Raw genomic sequence first — 15,803 nt, forward strand, 5'->3', positions numbered from 1 at the left:
AGTTTAAATGTAACCTACAGATCCTCTGATTTGTGATTTTTATTTTAAACACTGGATGCCACAAAAATGAAAACCTATATTTTGGCTAACACTTTCTGCTAACATTGAGGTCGTCCTAGTTTGCTCCTAAAAGTTGACAAAATTTAAGTACAACATCCACATACATCACTTACAGTCTTAGAGGAAAACTTATAACAAATTATTGTTCTGTTCTGTCAGATTATGCCATCTGTTAATTGCTAAAGGACAGAAAGAGTACAGGAGAAAATGTCAACAAAGATCAGGTAAGGCCTCTAAAAACAATGAGCGTATCGGCACCAGTCCCTTACAGATGAATATATAACACACCGAGACTGGGACTCATAATACACAATTTACTTAACAAGACAATAAAGCATTTAGGTATCCTCTGATCAAATGTAATATACCCCTGTTACAAAAATCATTACTCTGTGCCGGGACATGAGAGACACACAATTACGATCCATCACAGCTTCCAGACGTACTTTGAGAAATGGGAGGCGACAGCACGTATCTGATAAGCGTGTGTTTCCCAGACGAACAACGTCTGTTTCAAGAGCCCTATTCAGACTCATTACCATCTCATCAACAAAGGCCCATTCGTTAAGACAATTAATTAGCGTGGCGGGCGCCTGTGGAAATTGATAATAATAATAATGAAGGGCGTGATGACTGCTGATTGGTGGACGGGGTGGGGACCCAGGTGTGGGTTGACGTTTTTTAATTGCAGCCGAGTGTTTGGCACAATGCATTTATTAGTTTTATCCGGTTCGGTTGACTCCGTAACCTTCTCGAAAGCAGCTTGATGTGTGACTTGATGCTTTTGTGGAGGGTTAGCAAATTATGAGTGAAGAGGGTGAGTCGAGGATCGGGAAAGGCTCTCAAGCAGTCACTCAAGTGCTTTTGAGAGCGCAAGGCCTGATGAAGACATGAAGGAGCTCCGCCAGCAGCCTGCAACTTTGATTTAACACTTACAAAAAGGAAATTGAAGGGATATTTTGGATGCAGATTGCAAGGTTTAATATAACCAATGGAGTTTGGAGAGAGAGGTTTAAGGAAATGAGGGAAATGTTTATTTCATTCTTATTTCGTTTAAATCCTGTATATGACTTTTTCTTTGGTGAAACACAAAAGAAGATATTTTGAGAAAACTTTGTTTGCATACAATGGAGTCAATGTGGTTCAGTGTTGTTTGGTTACCAGCATTCTTCCAAATATTGTATTTTGCAGAAAAATCATTTGGAACAATATGAGGGTATATAATTCATGAACAAACGTTCATTTTTGGATGAACTATCCCTTTAAGCAGGTTATTTGGAATAAGGCCCAAAAAAACTTAAACTAAACACAGGTCGTCCAATAAATGCAAACACTAATTTACTTGAAACAAAAGACATGGCCAAACAACATGTACCAGTAAATGACTTTTTAACACGTATGGTTTGGCACTTACATTTATGGCTCTAAAATAATGCCATATTCCATGATGTGAGAGCTGTAAACGTGAAACCAACTGAATGATTTTACAACATGCTGTTTCTCAAAGTCTCATCCTGAGAAACTGTGAGGAACCATTGAACAACAAGACAACATATCACCTAAAAAAGTTTGATGTACGATTAGTAAAAATATTAAAGTTACATCTATAAAACAAACTCAAGAAGATGGAACAAATGAAACTAGCGGTGATCCCAGTTTTTCCTTTATGATCCGATTCAGATACCTGAATTGTGCGTATCTACCGATACCGATCAGATCAGATCAGATTAACTTTATTGTCCATTCTGTTTGTCACAGAACGGAAAATGATCTATGACACTGGTGGCATAGGTACAGTACATAGATATAAACAGTATACCTTACTATAGAAACACAAAATTAGATAAAATCAGACAACTCAATAAAATTTCCAGAAAAAAAAACTGAGAAGTTATATGTTTAAAAGATATTCTGCCATTGGAACCAAGGATATTTTATATACATTTCTTCTAGCCAAAGGGATTTTTAGTCTACGCCCAGGTGGAAGCATAGAATAAAGAGGATGGGTGAGATCTTTCAAAATATCCATAAAACAATCAAATAAACGCTGTATTAACTGTTCTTTGTGTCCAATTATTGTATTTGCCCGATTTATTATTTGTGATACAAGTCCTGCTTTTTTCCTGATCAGTGAAGAACTTTGCGTATTTTATTTTATTTTCCAAAACTATAACGTATTTAGGATACATAATAACATAGTGATATATGCCTAATAATGTGGCGCAATAATGTTTTTCCAAAGTAAAAACACTCAAAGTACATATACTTGAAAAGGTTTGCGCATGTCCGCATGTCAGCAGATTATATCGGATTTTATGCTTGTCATGTAAACACGCACATCAATCAGATTCCCGGGCGACCTGAGTGGGAATCCCAGCTCGTGGTCCTTTCCCCGACCCCACCCACTCTCTCTCATCCACTTCGCTTCCTGTCCTATCTAAAAATAACTGTTTGTCCAATAAAGACAAAAACCCAAAAAATAAATCTTACATTTTTTTTTTACCTTTCATATAAACACTACATTCCGAATGCACAATCTGATTCAATTAAAACACTTGGACGAAAAAACAATGAAGATAAATCTCTTATGCTATTTTATATAATAAATATTATTAATATAAACTGTTTGATTTCTAAATTTTGACGTAACACCAGACACATGTAAGGTATATTTTTCAAAAACCCAAAATACACAGTACCTTTGAAGTATGAACCTATATGAAATAATGTGTACAGACTGTTTTTTACACTGTAAAACAAATTGCCCAATTTCAGCTGCCTTTAATTTTAAATGTTAAATAACATAGCTTTATGAGTCATTTGAACTTAATTTCATTTAAATTACTTATTAGACAACTAGATTATAAGTCATTTCATTATAATTTCTGTTTAATTTATTCAAAAAGTTAACTTAATTTAACTTACACATTTTATGAAATCAAAGTTTTTTTTCACAGGCATATCACTGAACCATAGTATGAACAAGCAACAGGTAAATGAACTGTACAATCCTACAAAAAAATATCATACAGAGAGACAATCAACAAAAGTCAAAACATCTCCAAACCACATGACTAAACAAGTCCAGACAATATGAGTCTCACTCATTGGCCCTGTACATTGTGCACATCAATGCCTTTCATCTCAAAAGCTTCTTTGTGACATGACGCGCCATGTTTAGTGCTAATCGTCTGATTAAATAACAACCTTTCACTGTGCATGTAGTGAGTTCAAAAAGAAACAACTGGCACAGACGTCATGTTCTTGAAGCTTTTGTAGTCAAGAACTGAAATACTGTCCCAGGCTGGGAAATCAATAGAAGCCGAACACGTGGAATAAGAATGCGAAACACACGACTGTCCATTGAGATTCAACCTGAATGATACGGCAGTGTTTTTCATTCTGCTAACATTAGAATCCAGCAGGAAAAGCAAACCATGCTCTCAGAAATGCAAAGTGACAACACCAGCCCTCCCATCACAACTACAATGAATATTCATGTTTAGTGTCATGAGGGTCTCCCTGGTTAGCAAGTCAAGACTCCGTTTTATTTTTAGTCTGAAAAACAGCATTCGTGCAACCGATTTAAATGATACCTCATGCACTACTTCTGTTCTCAGGAAATCAATTTACGTATACATTAAAGTACGGAGTAGTATGAACTAGGACCTGAATCTCAAGAGGCTGGACTTAATCGACTATCAACCACTACGCAACTTTGCAAGACCCCCTCATTTTCTTTCTCTTCACACATGAGAGCGAAAATTGCGACTTTCTGGCATCGAACTGGGGCACAAAATCCTCATCAGTAAAAATGACTTCCCGCTGCTCTCTTCCCAGTGTCTGAATGGCCGTAATCAATCAAATTCTTTATGTATTGTAAGATTCTTTTATTAGAATCATCCTACTGCATTTGCAATGCAATCCAATGAACCCGTGGCTCATATTAGCTGAATAGCGCTTAACTACGCCGGCAAAATTAGAAAGCCAGCAGTTAAACGTTCAGCAGCTTTAGCAATCAGACGATATTCACATGCTACGATCTTGCTCTCAATAAATGACAGACGTGAAATCTAAAACAAAAGAGCGTTTCAAAATCAGCAGGATACCGCGGATGTTAACTATTGACAAGCACATGTGCCGGCCAGCCGTATATTTTGTATGTTTATAGAGCAGAACCAGTAAAATCTGCATAATAATTGTGGTCAACAATAATGTGAATTACTCAACACAACAGTAGTTTCATTCTGAAAGACTTATATATGTGCTAATTAGCATCCCAAATTCATTAGGCCTGTTTTCATGGACCAAAACATTACGAAGATGACCGGCGCTTTAAAGAATAAGGGAGAAAAAGTGTTTGTTCGTAAATTCGTCAGAAGTTTGAGAGCAATCCGTCAATGATAATTTACACAATTTTAAGTAATTTAAGTATTTCATATCACTGCAGCTGTCCTTTTGAAACCTCCATATTGTGTGATTTTTTGCAATTAACCATTATTTTTAGTCACCCTTTATGTTTGTCACCGATTTTTGCAAATGTTTAACCAATAAAAAATATTAAAAGGGCTTTGTTAACTTTGACAACACAGTATTTAAAATATTTAAAATAGCTTGCAATCTGAGTGAAAAAAGGTTTAGGGACACCTAGGAAAATATGAATATTCTAAAAGCATTTTTAATTTTCGAATAGTTATTGCGGATCGAATACTTGAACATTTGTGCACATCCCTTTTTTTTTATGTAAATATAAGTTTGTTAACTAACCTGCAATTGTACGTTTTAAACAGAGATGGCGATAGAGAAGCAAAAGTTACGGATTAAAGCTTCACAGTACGTAATTAGGAAGAACTATGAACTACATGGTCAAAAATATTTGGACAAACACGTGTGCTTGTCGAGCCTTTAACATCAAAGCAATTGTCCAACTCCTCCAGGAGGCTTTTGTACACGACTGCAGAGATTTGCTCTTATTCACACACAAGAGCATCAGTCAGAGGTCAGGCCCTGATGTCAAGACGATGATGGTTCTGGCTCGCAGTCGGCATCCTCATTTATCTCACAGATGTTCAGCTGGGGTTCAGGTCTGGGCTTTGTGAAGGCAAGTGGAGTTTTCAACACCAGGCTTAGTAAATCATTTCTGTTTGATCCACGCTTTGTGCTCAGGGCCTTGTGTGCTGGATCAGAAAATGTTTACCAGAGTTTCCCAGTAGATCAAAAGCACACAACATGATGTCATTGTTTATCGTATTATTACTGCCTAAACCGTTAATTAAAAATTGATGCCCACATTTGACAATGAAGCCAAAAATAAGGGAGTGTTTAACACTTTCCATTAAAGGGGAAGTTCAGTTGTTTGGTTACCAACATTCTTTAAAATATCTCCTTTTATATTCTACAGAAAAAAGTCATAGAGAAATCTTCAAAAACGTCTAGTAGTTGACCTACAGTCTAGTATGTGGTTGAGGTCATTATCCTGATTTAAGAGTAAGTGTTATACATAAATACACCATTTATCACCTAGAATGGTTTATTATGGGCGAATGGCTGAACGCATGATAATGAGTTTGAGGATCTGGGCGAGAAATGGTCTACAGTATAGTCCGTATGATAATTTAGGAAATCCAATATATTCAGTTCCTGAACATTTATCTTTGGTGGTTGACGATGAATGCAAATTTGTGTGGGACTAATTACAAGCGAACACAATTCGGCCCAGGAAGTGACATTGTGAGGTTAAATAATTAAATACCAATATATGAAGAGATTGATTCCAAAATGAGAGAACACCGTTTTTAAAAATGTTCAAAAATTATGTTTTTTATGATGTTATTTTGTTTTTATTGTGTTTTATAGTGTAAGTAAATTGAGTGACAAGAACACAACATCTCGACGCTTGTATAGGAGAAGATTTTCAGCAAATGATGGCATGACTTTAGGGCTAAAACAAATCATATAAAAATCCTATAACTTCCGTGGACGAGTTGCATCAACAACATTTTTGAGTTTGACAGCCTGTATTCTTTAGTGTTCCCTTTTTTCTTAATTATACAAGCTGGATAGAAAAGAGAATAAGTAATAAATGACAGAATTTTAATTTCGGGGTGAACTATTCCATCAGACACCTAATCACAGAAAGAGACACCAAAGAGCACCATAATCAACCCTGAAACGAGTATCATTTCAAAAGACCAGCAAAAGAAATAAAAAAGCAGCTAAATAGACGAAACGTAGTGATTAAGTGTTTAATTGACTGAAGGAAACAGTGTGGCGAATCCTCACAGCCTGACCTTTCCTTCTCCAGGGGTCTACTGGGGCCCCGACTACAGCAACTCGGCACATTAGTGTCATTCATCATCCCACGCTGAATATTCATGGGAAGGGCCCAGGGGTCAGACCGAGCACCATCATTTCCTGCTGGGGGTTAATGGGCATCGGAGTAAGGGTGGGGATGAAATACGATTTCATCGCCATGGCAACTTCACTCCTATTCAACCTCTGTAGGAGGTGAGGAACGGTCTAATGAAGATGCCACGACTCCCTCGCGCTACTTTCGTATTAAAGTTGATTAGCATGCAGTACTAAAAGTGAAATCTCGTTGGAGTGTTTCGGAAAGGAGGATAAAGATTATCATAACGGAGACTAAAGCCCCTCTGCTGTATATTGGGTAATAATGGAGGCGATGTCTGTGAAAAATCGCTTTGCCAAAATTGTTTCTGTGTAAATAGAAAGAAAACACGTTTTGGATGAAAAAGAAAGATGCGTTTGAAATGCAATATTATTGAGCAATTGATAGCAATGAGAAAACATTCTCCTTATTCAACCGAAAATTTACATCAGAAAATGGCATTCGGTTCATTAGTGAAACGTTCAAAGGTGTTTTTTTGGGCAGATTGACAGCTGCTGTCACAAAATTAACAAAATTAATTTCTTTACAAAATTAACAATAATCCTAAAGTCCTATAGTCATGAAGAGAATCATGAAAAGCCCGGTATAGCTACTGTACCAAAAAAAAAAGACTTTACCTGGACCAGTACCAAAAGACATACCAAAAGAACAGCAAACAATAATGTGCATCCTAAAATCTCGTCAAATACTGGCTACAAACTATCAAAGCTCTATAAAAAAGCTCTGAAATAATGCAAGAAAACCATCTTCCAAGTTGTCCTGAAAGCATCCATGCATATACAAATAGCAGCAGGGAAGATATTGCACTTAAGACTATAAATTTAGGTGAATGACTATATTACCACCCTAATATCTTCAAATAATGAAAATGTGCTTCATGTTTGTATGTACATATTTGCATAGCCTCTGTAAATTTGATCCATAATAAAACAAATATAAAACCCATAAGAGAGCTGTTTAGAGGATAATATCTTTCATTTATCCACATCTCTAATAGCGCCATACTTCACCCCGAGAATAACAATTAACATCTTAGTAAACTCAACCATTGTTCAAAGCACAAAAACATTAAAATGCAAATGAAAGAAACTTAATCAAACATAATTATAAAGCCGCACTAAACACCACAAGAATATTTATGCTTCTGCTGATTTGTTTACGTCCAGCTAAATGTATCAATTGAAACAAAAATAACATAAATCCTTTTTAGTTGGATTTAATGTTGTCAAACTGGTTTCAAATCAACACACAAGGCTTCACCAAAAGTAGTGTTGTTGTGACATCATCAGAGTGTGCACCAATCAGTTTAAAGCAGGGAGTACAGGCTAAACAAGTCCATACTGGACGGCACAACCCCACGCACTGAATCGAACTGCCTTTGCTAGTTTCTGCCGTAATTCCTACACTTGCTTTTGTTTACGACTGCCCAAACAGGAAACACGTTACACTAGAACAAAAACGTGGAACGTCGCAATAACATGACAGTCCTTATCAGCAGTTTTGAGCCATATACCTCATAAACTCTCCTTAGGCCATTAAACATGGAGTATACGTCAAAGAAACACCCGCATGTTGTTTATGTAGCCTTCATTTTGTTGGTAAACACAGCTGACATTGCGTGATGTCTGAAACGCGTAGAGATTTTTCTTGAAAACCATGGTGAGCTTACCTTATCTTTGTCCTCAACCAGGTCTGTAAGCATGTCATCTGGGTCCAGAATCCCCCCGTCGAGATACTCCACATGGTGCGTCCGCACCAGGAACTCCCCATCCTGTTGGAAACAATAGGTTCATTAGTGGAGCCCCTTTTGACAACAACAAAAGAGACTAATCACGTTTGGATGTTTGGTTACACAAAGCAACAAGCCGTGGACACGTGTAATTTCAAGACTGGAATAATTCTCTAATCAAAAGATGTACAACAATATCAGAGATTAACTTGATATCATTCTGAAGGTATAGATGTTTAGAATAGTGCTTTAATGTGTATCTGTTAGGCCAGAGAGGCGATAAGAAAAGCGGGACTTCTGCTTTTTCCATGAGGATGAACGGATGGATGGAAACTGGGGAAATGATGATGGCAATTAAAGGTGTGATTTCCTGTAAATCGCTACTGGAACACATTGAGATATATTTTGATCTACAAAGCATGTAGTATCATTCAATCAATCGTATTTAATATTTATTTTAAAAAAAGGTCAGAGGCTCGGAGCATGTTCTGCTTCTCCTGGTTCGTGATTGCATTCCGGAGATGGCCATGGTTACAATGACTATTTGCAGTTGTATATGTAGCGGTTCTATCCTGCAATCAGTAATGCATTACGTTAGCGAAATGTAGCAACATTTTATAAACGTTTCAAGAACTCAAGACAAAAATCTGAACACAACATAAATTTAACATAAACAAGATGATTATTTGTTAAATAAATCCTTATTAAAGGCGAAAATAAAGGCTTACATTATAACCGCATGAGCAGCCATGTTGGAAAATTTCATACCCCTTCGTTTGAAGTGAGGTCCTAAAAAATCTTCATTTGAAGGGCTACATGGCCCTTACCCATACCCCTCTAACCAAAAGAGAATCGTAATAAATTGCGTAGGGGTAAGGGGTAGAAATGGGATTTGGCCTACACAAAACATAGCTTTTTACACTAAAACAGTGGTTCACAAGTAAGTCTCTACAGTCTGGTGTATGCTAAAAGTTTGCATTAGACACCAAGCTTTCATAAGGACAATAATGTTCGACAAGTTTATATTGTATTTATCTTATATGTATGGTTTACCTAACACATTGATTTCTTAGGCAGCCAAAACAGCTTTCGTAAATTTAGATGCAACTATGCACATGACAATAATGAATTTTAACCGTTTGTCACCATTAGAAGTGTACCGGGTGTAGGGGAAGTTACTGTGGGAACAAACACCATCATGTGTACACACAGACCAAGATAAGATAAGCCCCGATGGATTTGTTTGTCATAGTTTGAATACCATCAGCAACTAACTGAACAAACTTGTTGAACAACTTAACTACTATCATTGGAGTTCCTGAAAGTTCGGTTGGTAACTTTTGACATACCAAAAACAAAAACAAAAGCCTTTCCCTTCGAAAAAATCTGGACTTCAAAGTAATTCCTGATTTAACTGAGCAATACCACAACAAAACCACTGTTGAGAGAATGAGTGAATGTTTACATCATTTTATCTAATTTCTAATTTCTAATTCTAATCTCATAGGAATCTTCATAAAAACTTCAAAAAAATACTTGAAACTGTTTAAAACACAACGTTATACAATCTCCACAAAGTCAGTTCCTCCAATCCACAATGAAAAATTGCCTCTCAATGCAACTCAGATTGAAACAGACCGATAGGTTCTGTAAGGAGCTTTCTTTACCTCAGTCACAACAGGAAGCAACAGTTTGTGCCCACCCTGCTGGTCTGGAAAAATGTTTGTGCTGTAGTCAGATAGGGTTGATGGGATTGTTTGCAGCCTCATGTGAATGTCTGAGCAACACTGGCTCTGAACGAACAGAACACACCTGGAGCCTGTTACACACACAGACTCGCATACAACAGAAAGAAACTGTTCGTACGAATGAACAAGTGCTGACAGACAGAGGTAGCTAAGGGGTTCCTTGTGCTTTAAAGGATCCACTACTGCGATGCATATATGGACCAAAAGGAAAGTTTGTGGAAAAACAGGGCTCCAGACTGCGCCTAAATTGGTTGCATATACGATCAAAAATATTAATTTGCGATTGATATTTTTGCAGAGATTGCCACTAGCGACCTTCAAAATGTACTCCTTTTAAAATTGGATGCAACTGTACTTTTCTCCATGAACTTAAAGCCAGTTGTCGGGTGTCTTGACCAAAAACTCAATGAACTGTCATTTGGACCTGCAGTTGCGGCATTACGCCACAATGGAGGCGCTGTTTCGTTATCAGCACAGTGAGGCACTGAATAGTAGCACTTTTTTTTTTTACGTTGTTTGTAAAGTGTTAAAACCTGTAAAGTGTTAAAACCAGTACGGTATGCCCAAATGTGCATGTGTGTACAAAATCAGGTTTGCACCACCTACACCTAATGCCAGGAAAAACCCTGGATAACAGAAGGTATGCGATTTAAAAATTAAATTTCATGTTATGCGGCCCTTGAAAAAACAATTTGGCGCCTATATTTAAGCGCTATGGTTCAGATCTAGAGATATAGGAATCTAAAAAAAAGCTTCTGTTAAAATGGACACATATATATTCATCGAAAACCAGATGTGGTTCATACTCACTATGACATGGATGGCAAAACTATGGTAATACAAATGGCAATCAACTTGACAAAAAACATAACTAATACATTTCTACTCAGGGCTGTGACCGTGGCAGTTTTTTCAAATCAACTGCGATGGTTGTGAAATATATATTATTTATATAAATAATATGTGAATAATATTTATATTTTTATATTTGCGCAGCCAAATGACAAGTGGAAGAGAAATATAGACCTTATTAACAAACTTCAAATTGAAATATGATATCTGAAATAAATGAGGATGAAACATCAGTCCATGTTTAATGCGCAAATCCATCCGTGAAACGGCACACTACCGCATAAAAAACTTTTTATTATTATACTTATATTGGTCACAGTGACGTGCACTACCGCCGGTGACAATTCACCACTGTCATGGCACTTCAACACAGTGGTGGTGCGGTGGTCACGACCACCGTCACAGCCCCACTTATAGTACAATAAAACCATGGTAAATTTCCTGAGAGTCAGATAGATTCAAGAATCTAGATCAATGGTTCTCCAGAGGGGGGACGGGTCCACAAAGGGGGCCCCAGTTGACTTCCAAGGGGGCCTCAAGATGACCAATGTTTTAAAATCAGACAAAATGAGCATTGAAATATATTTAAGAAAAAATCCAAAGCCTTTTTATAATTAATAAATGTTTTTCCAGTTAAATATTTAATATGTGTAACTGTGAGTGGGAGAGGGGCCTTAGTTTGAATATTTTTTAATGCAATGGGGGCCTTGGAGTCAAAAAGGTTGAGAACTGGTCTATGTTTTATTTGAGACAGCAGCGACTAAACTAGACATCTCGGGTAAATCTCATCTGTAAAATAATCCATATTCATTATTACTAAACAGACCAAAGTTACACTCAACACATCGTCACATGTTTAAACAGATGTGCCTGACTAACTGTGTGCAATTGTTTGAATGAGTTTTTCCACACTGGTGTTGAACAACAGTTTCTGGTAAATTTGGCCTTTAACAACAGGCAAGGCAAAGAAAACAAAAACAAAAAGGCGTCTGCACTGTATCCATCAGCATATGCAGAACAGGGGCCCTTATAAGGACTGAATGTTGCGTAGCCATGACATTCAAGAGCCAGGGCAATTTGTTGAAGAGATGGCTGCTGACAGCGACGGCTTTGTGCTCTTGGAAGCATGCCAAACGTTTAGTGATCTCAGCATCGTTCCCTGCCAAGTCAGCTCTCCGGCCTCCCTCAGAGGATAGCAGCGGCACTAGACAGCGTTATAAAGCAGAGTTTTCCTCTGCTGTCAGTGAGGTAATGGTGAACAGTCAGTCAGACCTCGCTAGACACATAAATGTTATTACGTTAGACAGATACAACTAGTTGTTTTGTTTTTTGTTAAATCTCATTTTAAAAAGGCCCTAAAGGGTCCAACCAGCTCCGGGAAACGGAGTTAAAAATCATTTATAATAAAAATTTAAATAAATGAACATTAAGTTGTTATAAATAAACTGTTAAATCATTTAACATGTAAAAATGATACGTTGGCTAAGCAAATCCTGTATAAGTGCAACACATAACCTGCATTATATCTTTTACTCTAGAACAAAATTTGGTAAATGTACATACAACTTTGACCTTTTTGCAGATTTTACTTCAGAATGCAAAATTGCCATACCACAAAATCAATGCAAAAGATCAACCATGATTCATGATTTTAATATATTGAAAGGCCTTATTCGTGTCATTCAAAAGGTTGGGAAGCACGGCTTTAGCCATCGTTTTCTCTGGAGCTTGTACTTGAAAAGACTCAACAAGGATGGTATTGAAATGAAAGTGCTAATGGATTTTTAGTGATGCACTCTGGGAATGGATTTTGGATTAATCCTCAAAACACTTAATTACCAGTGGAATTAGTTTAACACTGAACATCAAATGACTGCTGAGTGAATGAGGCGTTGAAATAAACTGGGTAAAAAGCAACACACCTTGGTCTGTTATTACAGCCGTGTCATTTCAAGGAATGATGTTGTTTAAGTGAAGACGATAAAGGAAATTATTTAATCCACTTTATGTTGCGCTTTTATTCTGAAGAATGTTAATGCAACTTTTTAAAAATACAGCAAAATCACAGTGACCATGGCCTGCCAAAATAGTCTGTCCAATTACATTGAAACATTCTACATCGTCGTAAACTGTACAAAAGATCTCTATCTTCTCCAACATAGCTGTCGAATCTCAAAAACACTTGCATACTGTCGGTTTCATCGTACACACGCGCTGGCCCGAAATCATGCACTATTGTATATTCATCGTTTTCAATGTATAATTATTGTTTTAAATTAAATTAAATTAGACTAAATTAAACTTCTCAAGTTATTGGTCCTTTGCGGAGGTCAACCAGTAATAATGTTTGTTTATGTTGTTGTCGCTGAAAACGTCTACAACTGGAGATCAATTGGTAGAAAAGGGCTTTAGCTAAGCAGTTTGCAATACAACTATCACTGGTTCGATTTCCATAATGTGTCTTCTGTAACCAATGCGCAAAACATAAAGCAAATCTGACAATGGTTTTGCAAATCACTGCAATGCACACTCCAGTAAGACCATTTGCCATATTTCAATATTTAAGAAATATAATGTCTTTACTGAATAAATTCAGTGAAGGCCATGCTATCCCACCATGCACAAGATCTTAGCCAAGAGCACGTCTGCACAGAAGCATCATAGATGAAGGGCTCAATACATCAGCGATGCTTCAGACCTGAAAGGTGGGTTGACAGAACAGATAAAGCACCCCCATCCACCCAGCACGCCTGGCACCGACCCATCCCATCACACAAAGCCAATCTTTGCAGATAATGTCCATCAGCGAGGCGCACTAAAACCTCCCACACGCGCTGTCATCGCCGCCCAAGAGCCCAGGCCAAACTAATCAAACACGGCCTGCCACCTGCATGTGGAGATAGCGAACAATTAATGACGCGGCTGTATTCATCACATAAGTCTCGCTTTATTCTAGCTGGCATTTAGTGCATACAACAAAATTGGAACGTATACGTGACCTAGAGAGTCAGTTTTAAATAGAAACGGAACAGGTTGGACACACCATGGACTAATATGGGCATGAGCTTTTGACCAAATTCATTCATGCAGGTGAACGTATACATTTACAAATTAAATAGAAGATCTGAAATATATTAGAAGATGGATGCAAAGTTTTACACAGGCAGAAAATGTCAAGTTTTCCTTTGAGAATAGAGTGTTTGACCACATAATGTTTAGAGGTGGACAGTTCTTTACTTTTATTAAAGTACATTTTTCAAGTATGAGAATGTTTTTACTTTAGAAAAAAATACTTCACTACATTATAAAGCCACATATGTCACACTTTTACTCCACTATGCTTCATGAATACATTTGCACATGTTTACATGTTAAAAATCTAGTACTTTAACACTGTTAAAAAGAAAAATACTTGAGGAAAGGATAAAAAGTAAACGTACTAGATTTGGGCCGATTAAAAGGTAAATAAACGGAATTTATTTATGAAATCTGGTGGAGTAAAAAGTATGATATATGCTTTGTAATCTAGGAAAGTAAAATGTTTCCAAAGTAAAAACACTCATCAAGTACAGATATTTATAATCTCTTGGGCAGAAAATAATAATGTAATGTCCAATAGTGCCCTGATAGTGTTAGATAATGATTGAAAATAATGATTTTAAATATCAAACCCAACACTATTTCTGCTTTTCCTTATTAATAAAGCATATGTCATGCGTTTCACAGTTGACCCAAAAAGCTACATTCAAGAAAGACGACCACAGAACAACTCAACACTGACATTCCATCTAGTTGAAAGCTATTCATAGCGGTGTTGTTTAACAGATACTTAAAACTTGATAAAGAGGAAGCTTTTAAAGGCCATTAATAATGGCACATTGAACTATTTCACTGTACAGTTTCATTGTATATCACAAAAAACTACCCAAAATGAATTGATACATTTTGGCATCATATATAATATCTGTACTAACCTGCATGCAATGTAGTAACATTTTAAACAGTTTCATTCACAATCACCTCAAATCTCCACATACTCTCAGACCTATAAAGCGTACACTTACATATTATATTTGCATTTTTGAGGAACAGAACACAACATTTCCCACAGTATAACATTACAGGAATGTCTAGACTTAACGAACATTTAAACAAAACCTGCAGATATTTGTGGAATGTTTCTTAATAGAGTTACTGCTGACAGCTCGAGATTACATGACGTGACAAGAATCTTACTATGGCGAAGGACTGTCCGTAATATTCATGAGACAGCACGAACTAATTAATATTCATGAGCCACTGAAACGCTGCGTAACGTCAAGCGCGACTAACTTAATATTCATGAGCAAGTGGAACGTCCCTTCATGACGTCAAGCGCAATCCAACCTTCGTTATAGTAGGCTTTCGAAAAGTTCCCCACAGGTACTTTTTTGGAATAATACAAATAAAAAGTAAGCAAATAACCTTTGAATTAATTCACAAAGCATCGTAGACTAATAAATTAACACAAGTCTCGTTTCTAACCCGCGTTGTCCCTTTCAAACATTAGAAACAAATGTGAACATTTTAACTTACCTGTTCGACAATCTTCTTATATCTTTGCGTTGCTTGAATGATCAGATCCCGCACTATCCAACCGTCTTTACACGGGACGACGACCCCCGTTGTCCCAAACTTTACCGTCACCTTCATGTTTACTCCTTCATTCAAAACGTTTACCTTCCTCGTAGTTTGTTTTTATCGCAGTTTCTATGAAAGCAGCCGCCAAAACGACAACAGGTGTCATTGGTCAACTAGCACAGGTGCGAGTATCCGTCCTCTCTGAGGTAAAAACTGACGCCTTGGGGAAGTCCATGAACGTTAGGCAGGTCTTCATTCGGTCATCATCCCGAAAGTCGGTTTTAATACTAGTCACGGGTTGAAATTAATAGAAAAAGCTGTTATATGTGTGTAGCAAGTGAGCGCGAGCGACGCACCAGGGTGAAACCGGAAGCGTCAGTAACTT

The 15,803-nt window shown here is 37.1% G+C and overlaps 1 protein-coding gene across 1 annotated transcript in view; it reads right to left on the reverse strand.

Moving 5' to 3' along the window:
- Positions 1 to 15,798, reverse strand: part of pard3ba (par-3 family cell polarity regulator beta a) — a 112,094-nt gene extending 96,296 nt beyond the window's left edge. Inside the window, exons 1-2 of the mRNA XM_056763418.1 lie at positions 15,374 to 15,798; positions 8,139 to 8,240 (exon numbers count right to left, since the gene is read on the reverse strand). Coding sequence (XP_056619396.1) covers positions 8,139 to 8,240; positions 15,374 to 15,490 — 219 coding nt within the window. The 5' untranslated portion in view covers positions 15,491 to 15,798. The remainder of the gene's footprint in view (positions 1 to 8,138; positions 8,241 to 15,373) is intronic.
- Between the last annotated feature and the right edge of the window lie 5 nt (positions 15,799 to 15,803).

The sequence above is a fragment of the Triplophysa dalaica genome, chromosome 2 (genome assembly GCF_015846415.1).
Source record: "Triplophysa dalaica isolate WHDGS20190420 chromosome 2, ASM1584641v1, whole genome shotgun sequence".
In the NCBI taxonomy this organism is placed as follows: Eukaryota; Metazoa; Chordata; class Actinopteri; order Cypriniformes; family Nemacheilidae; genus Triplophysa; species Triplophysa dalaica.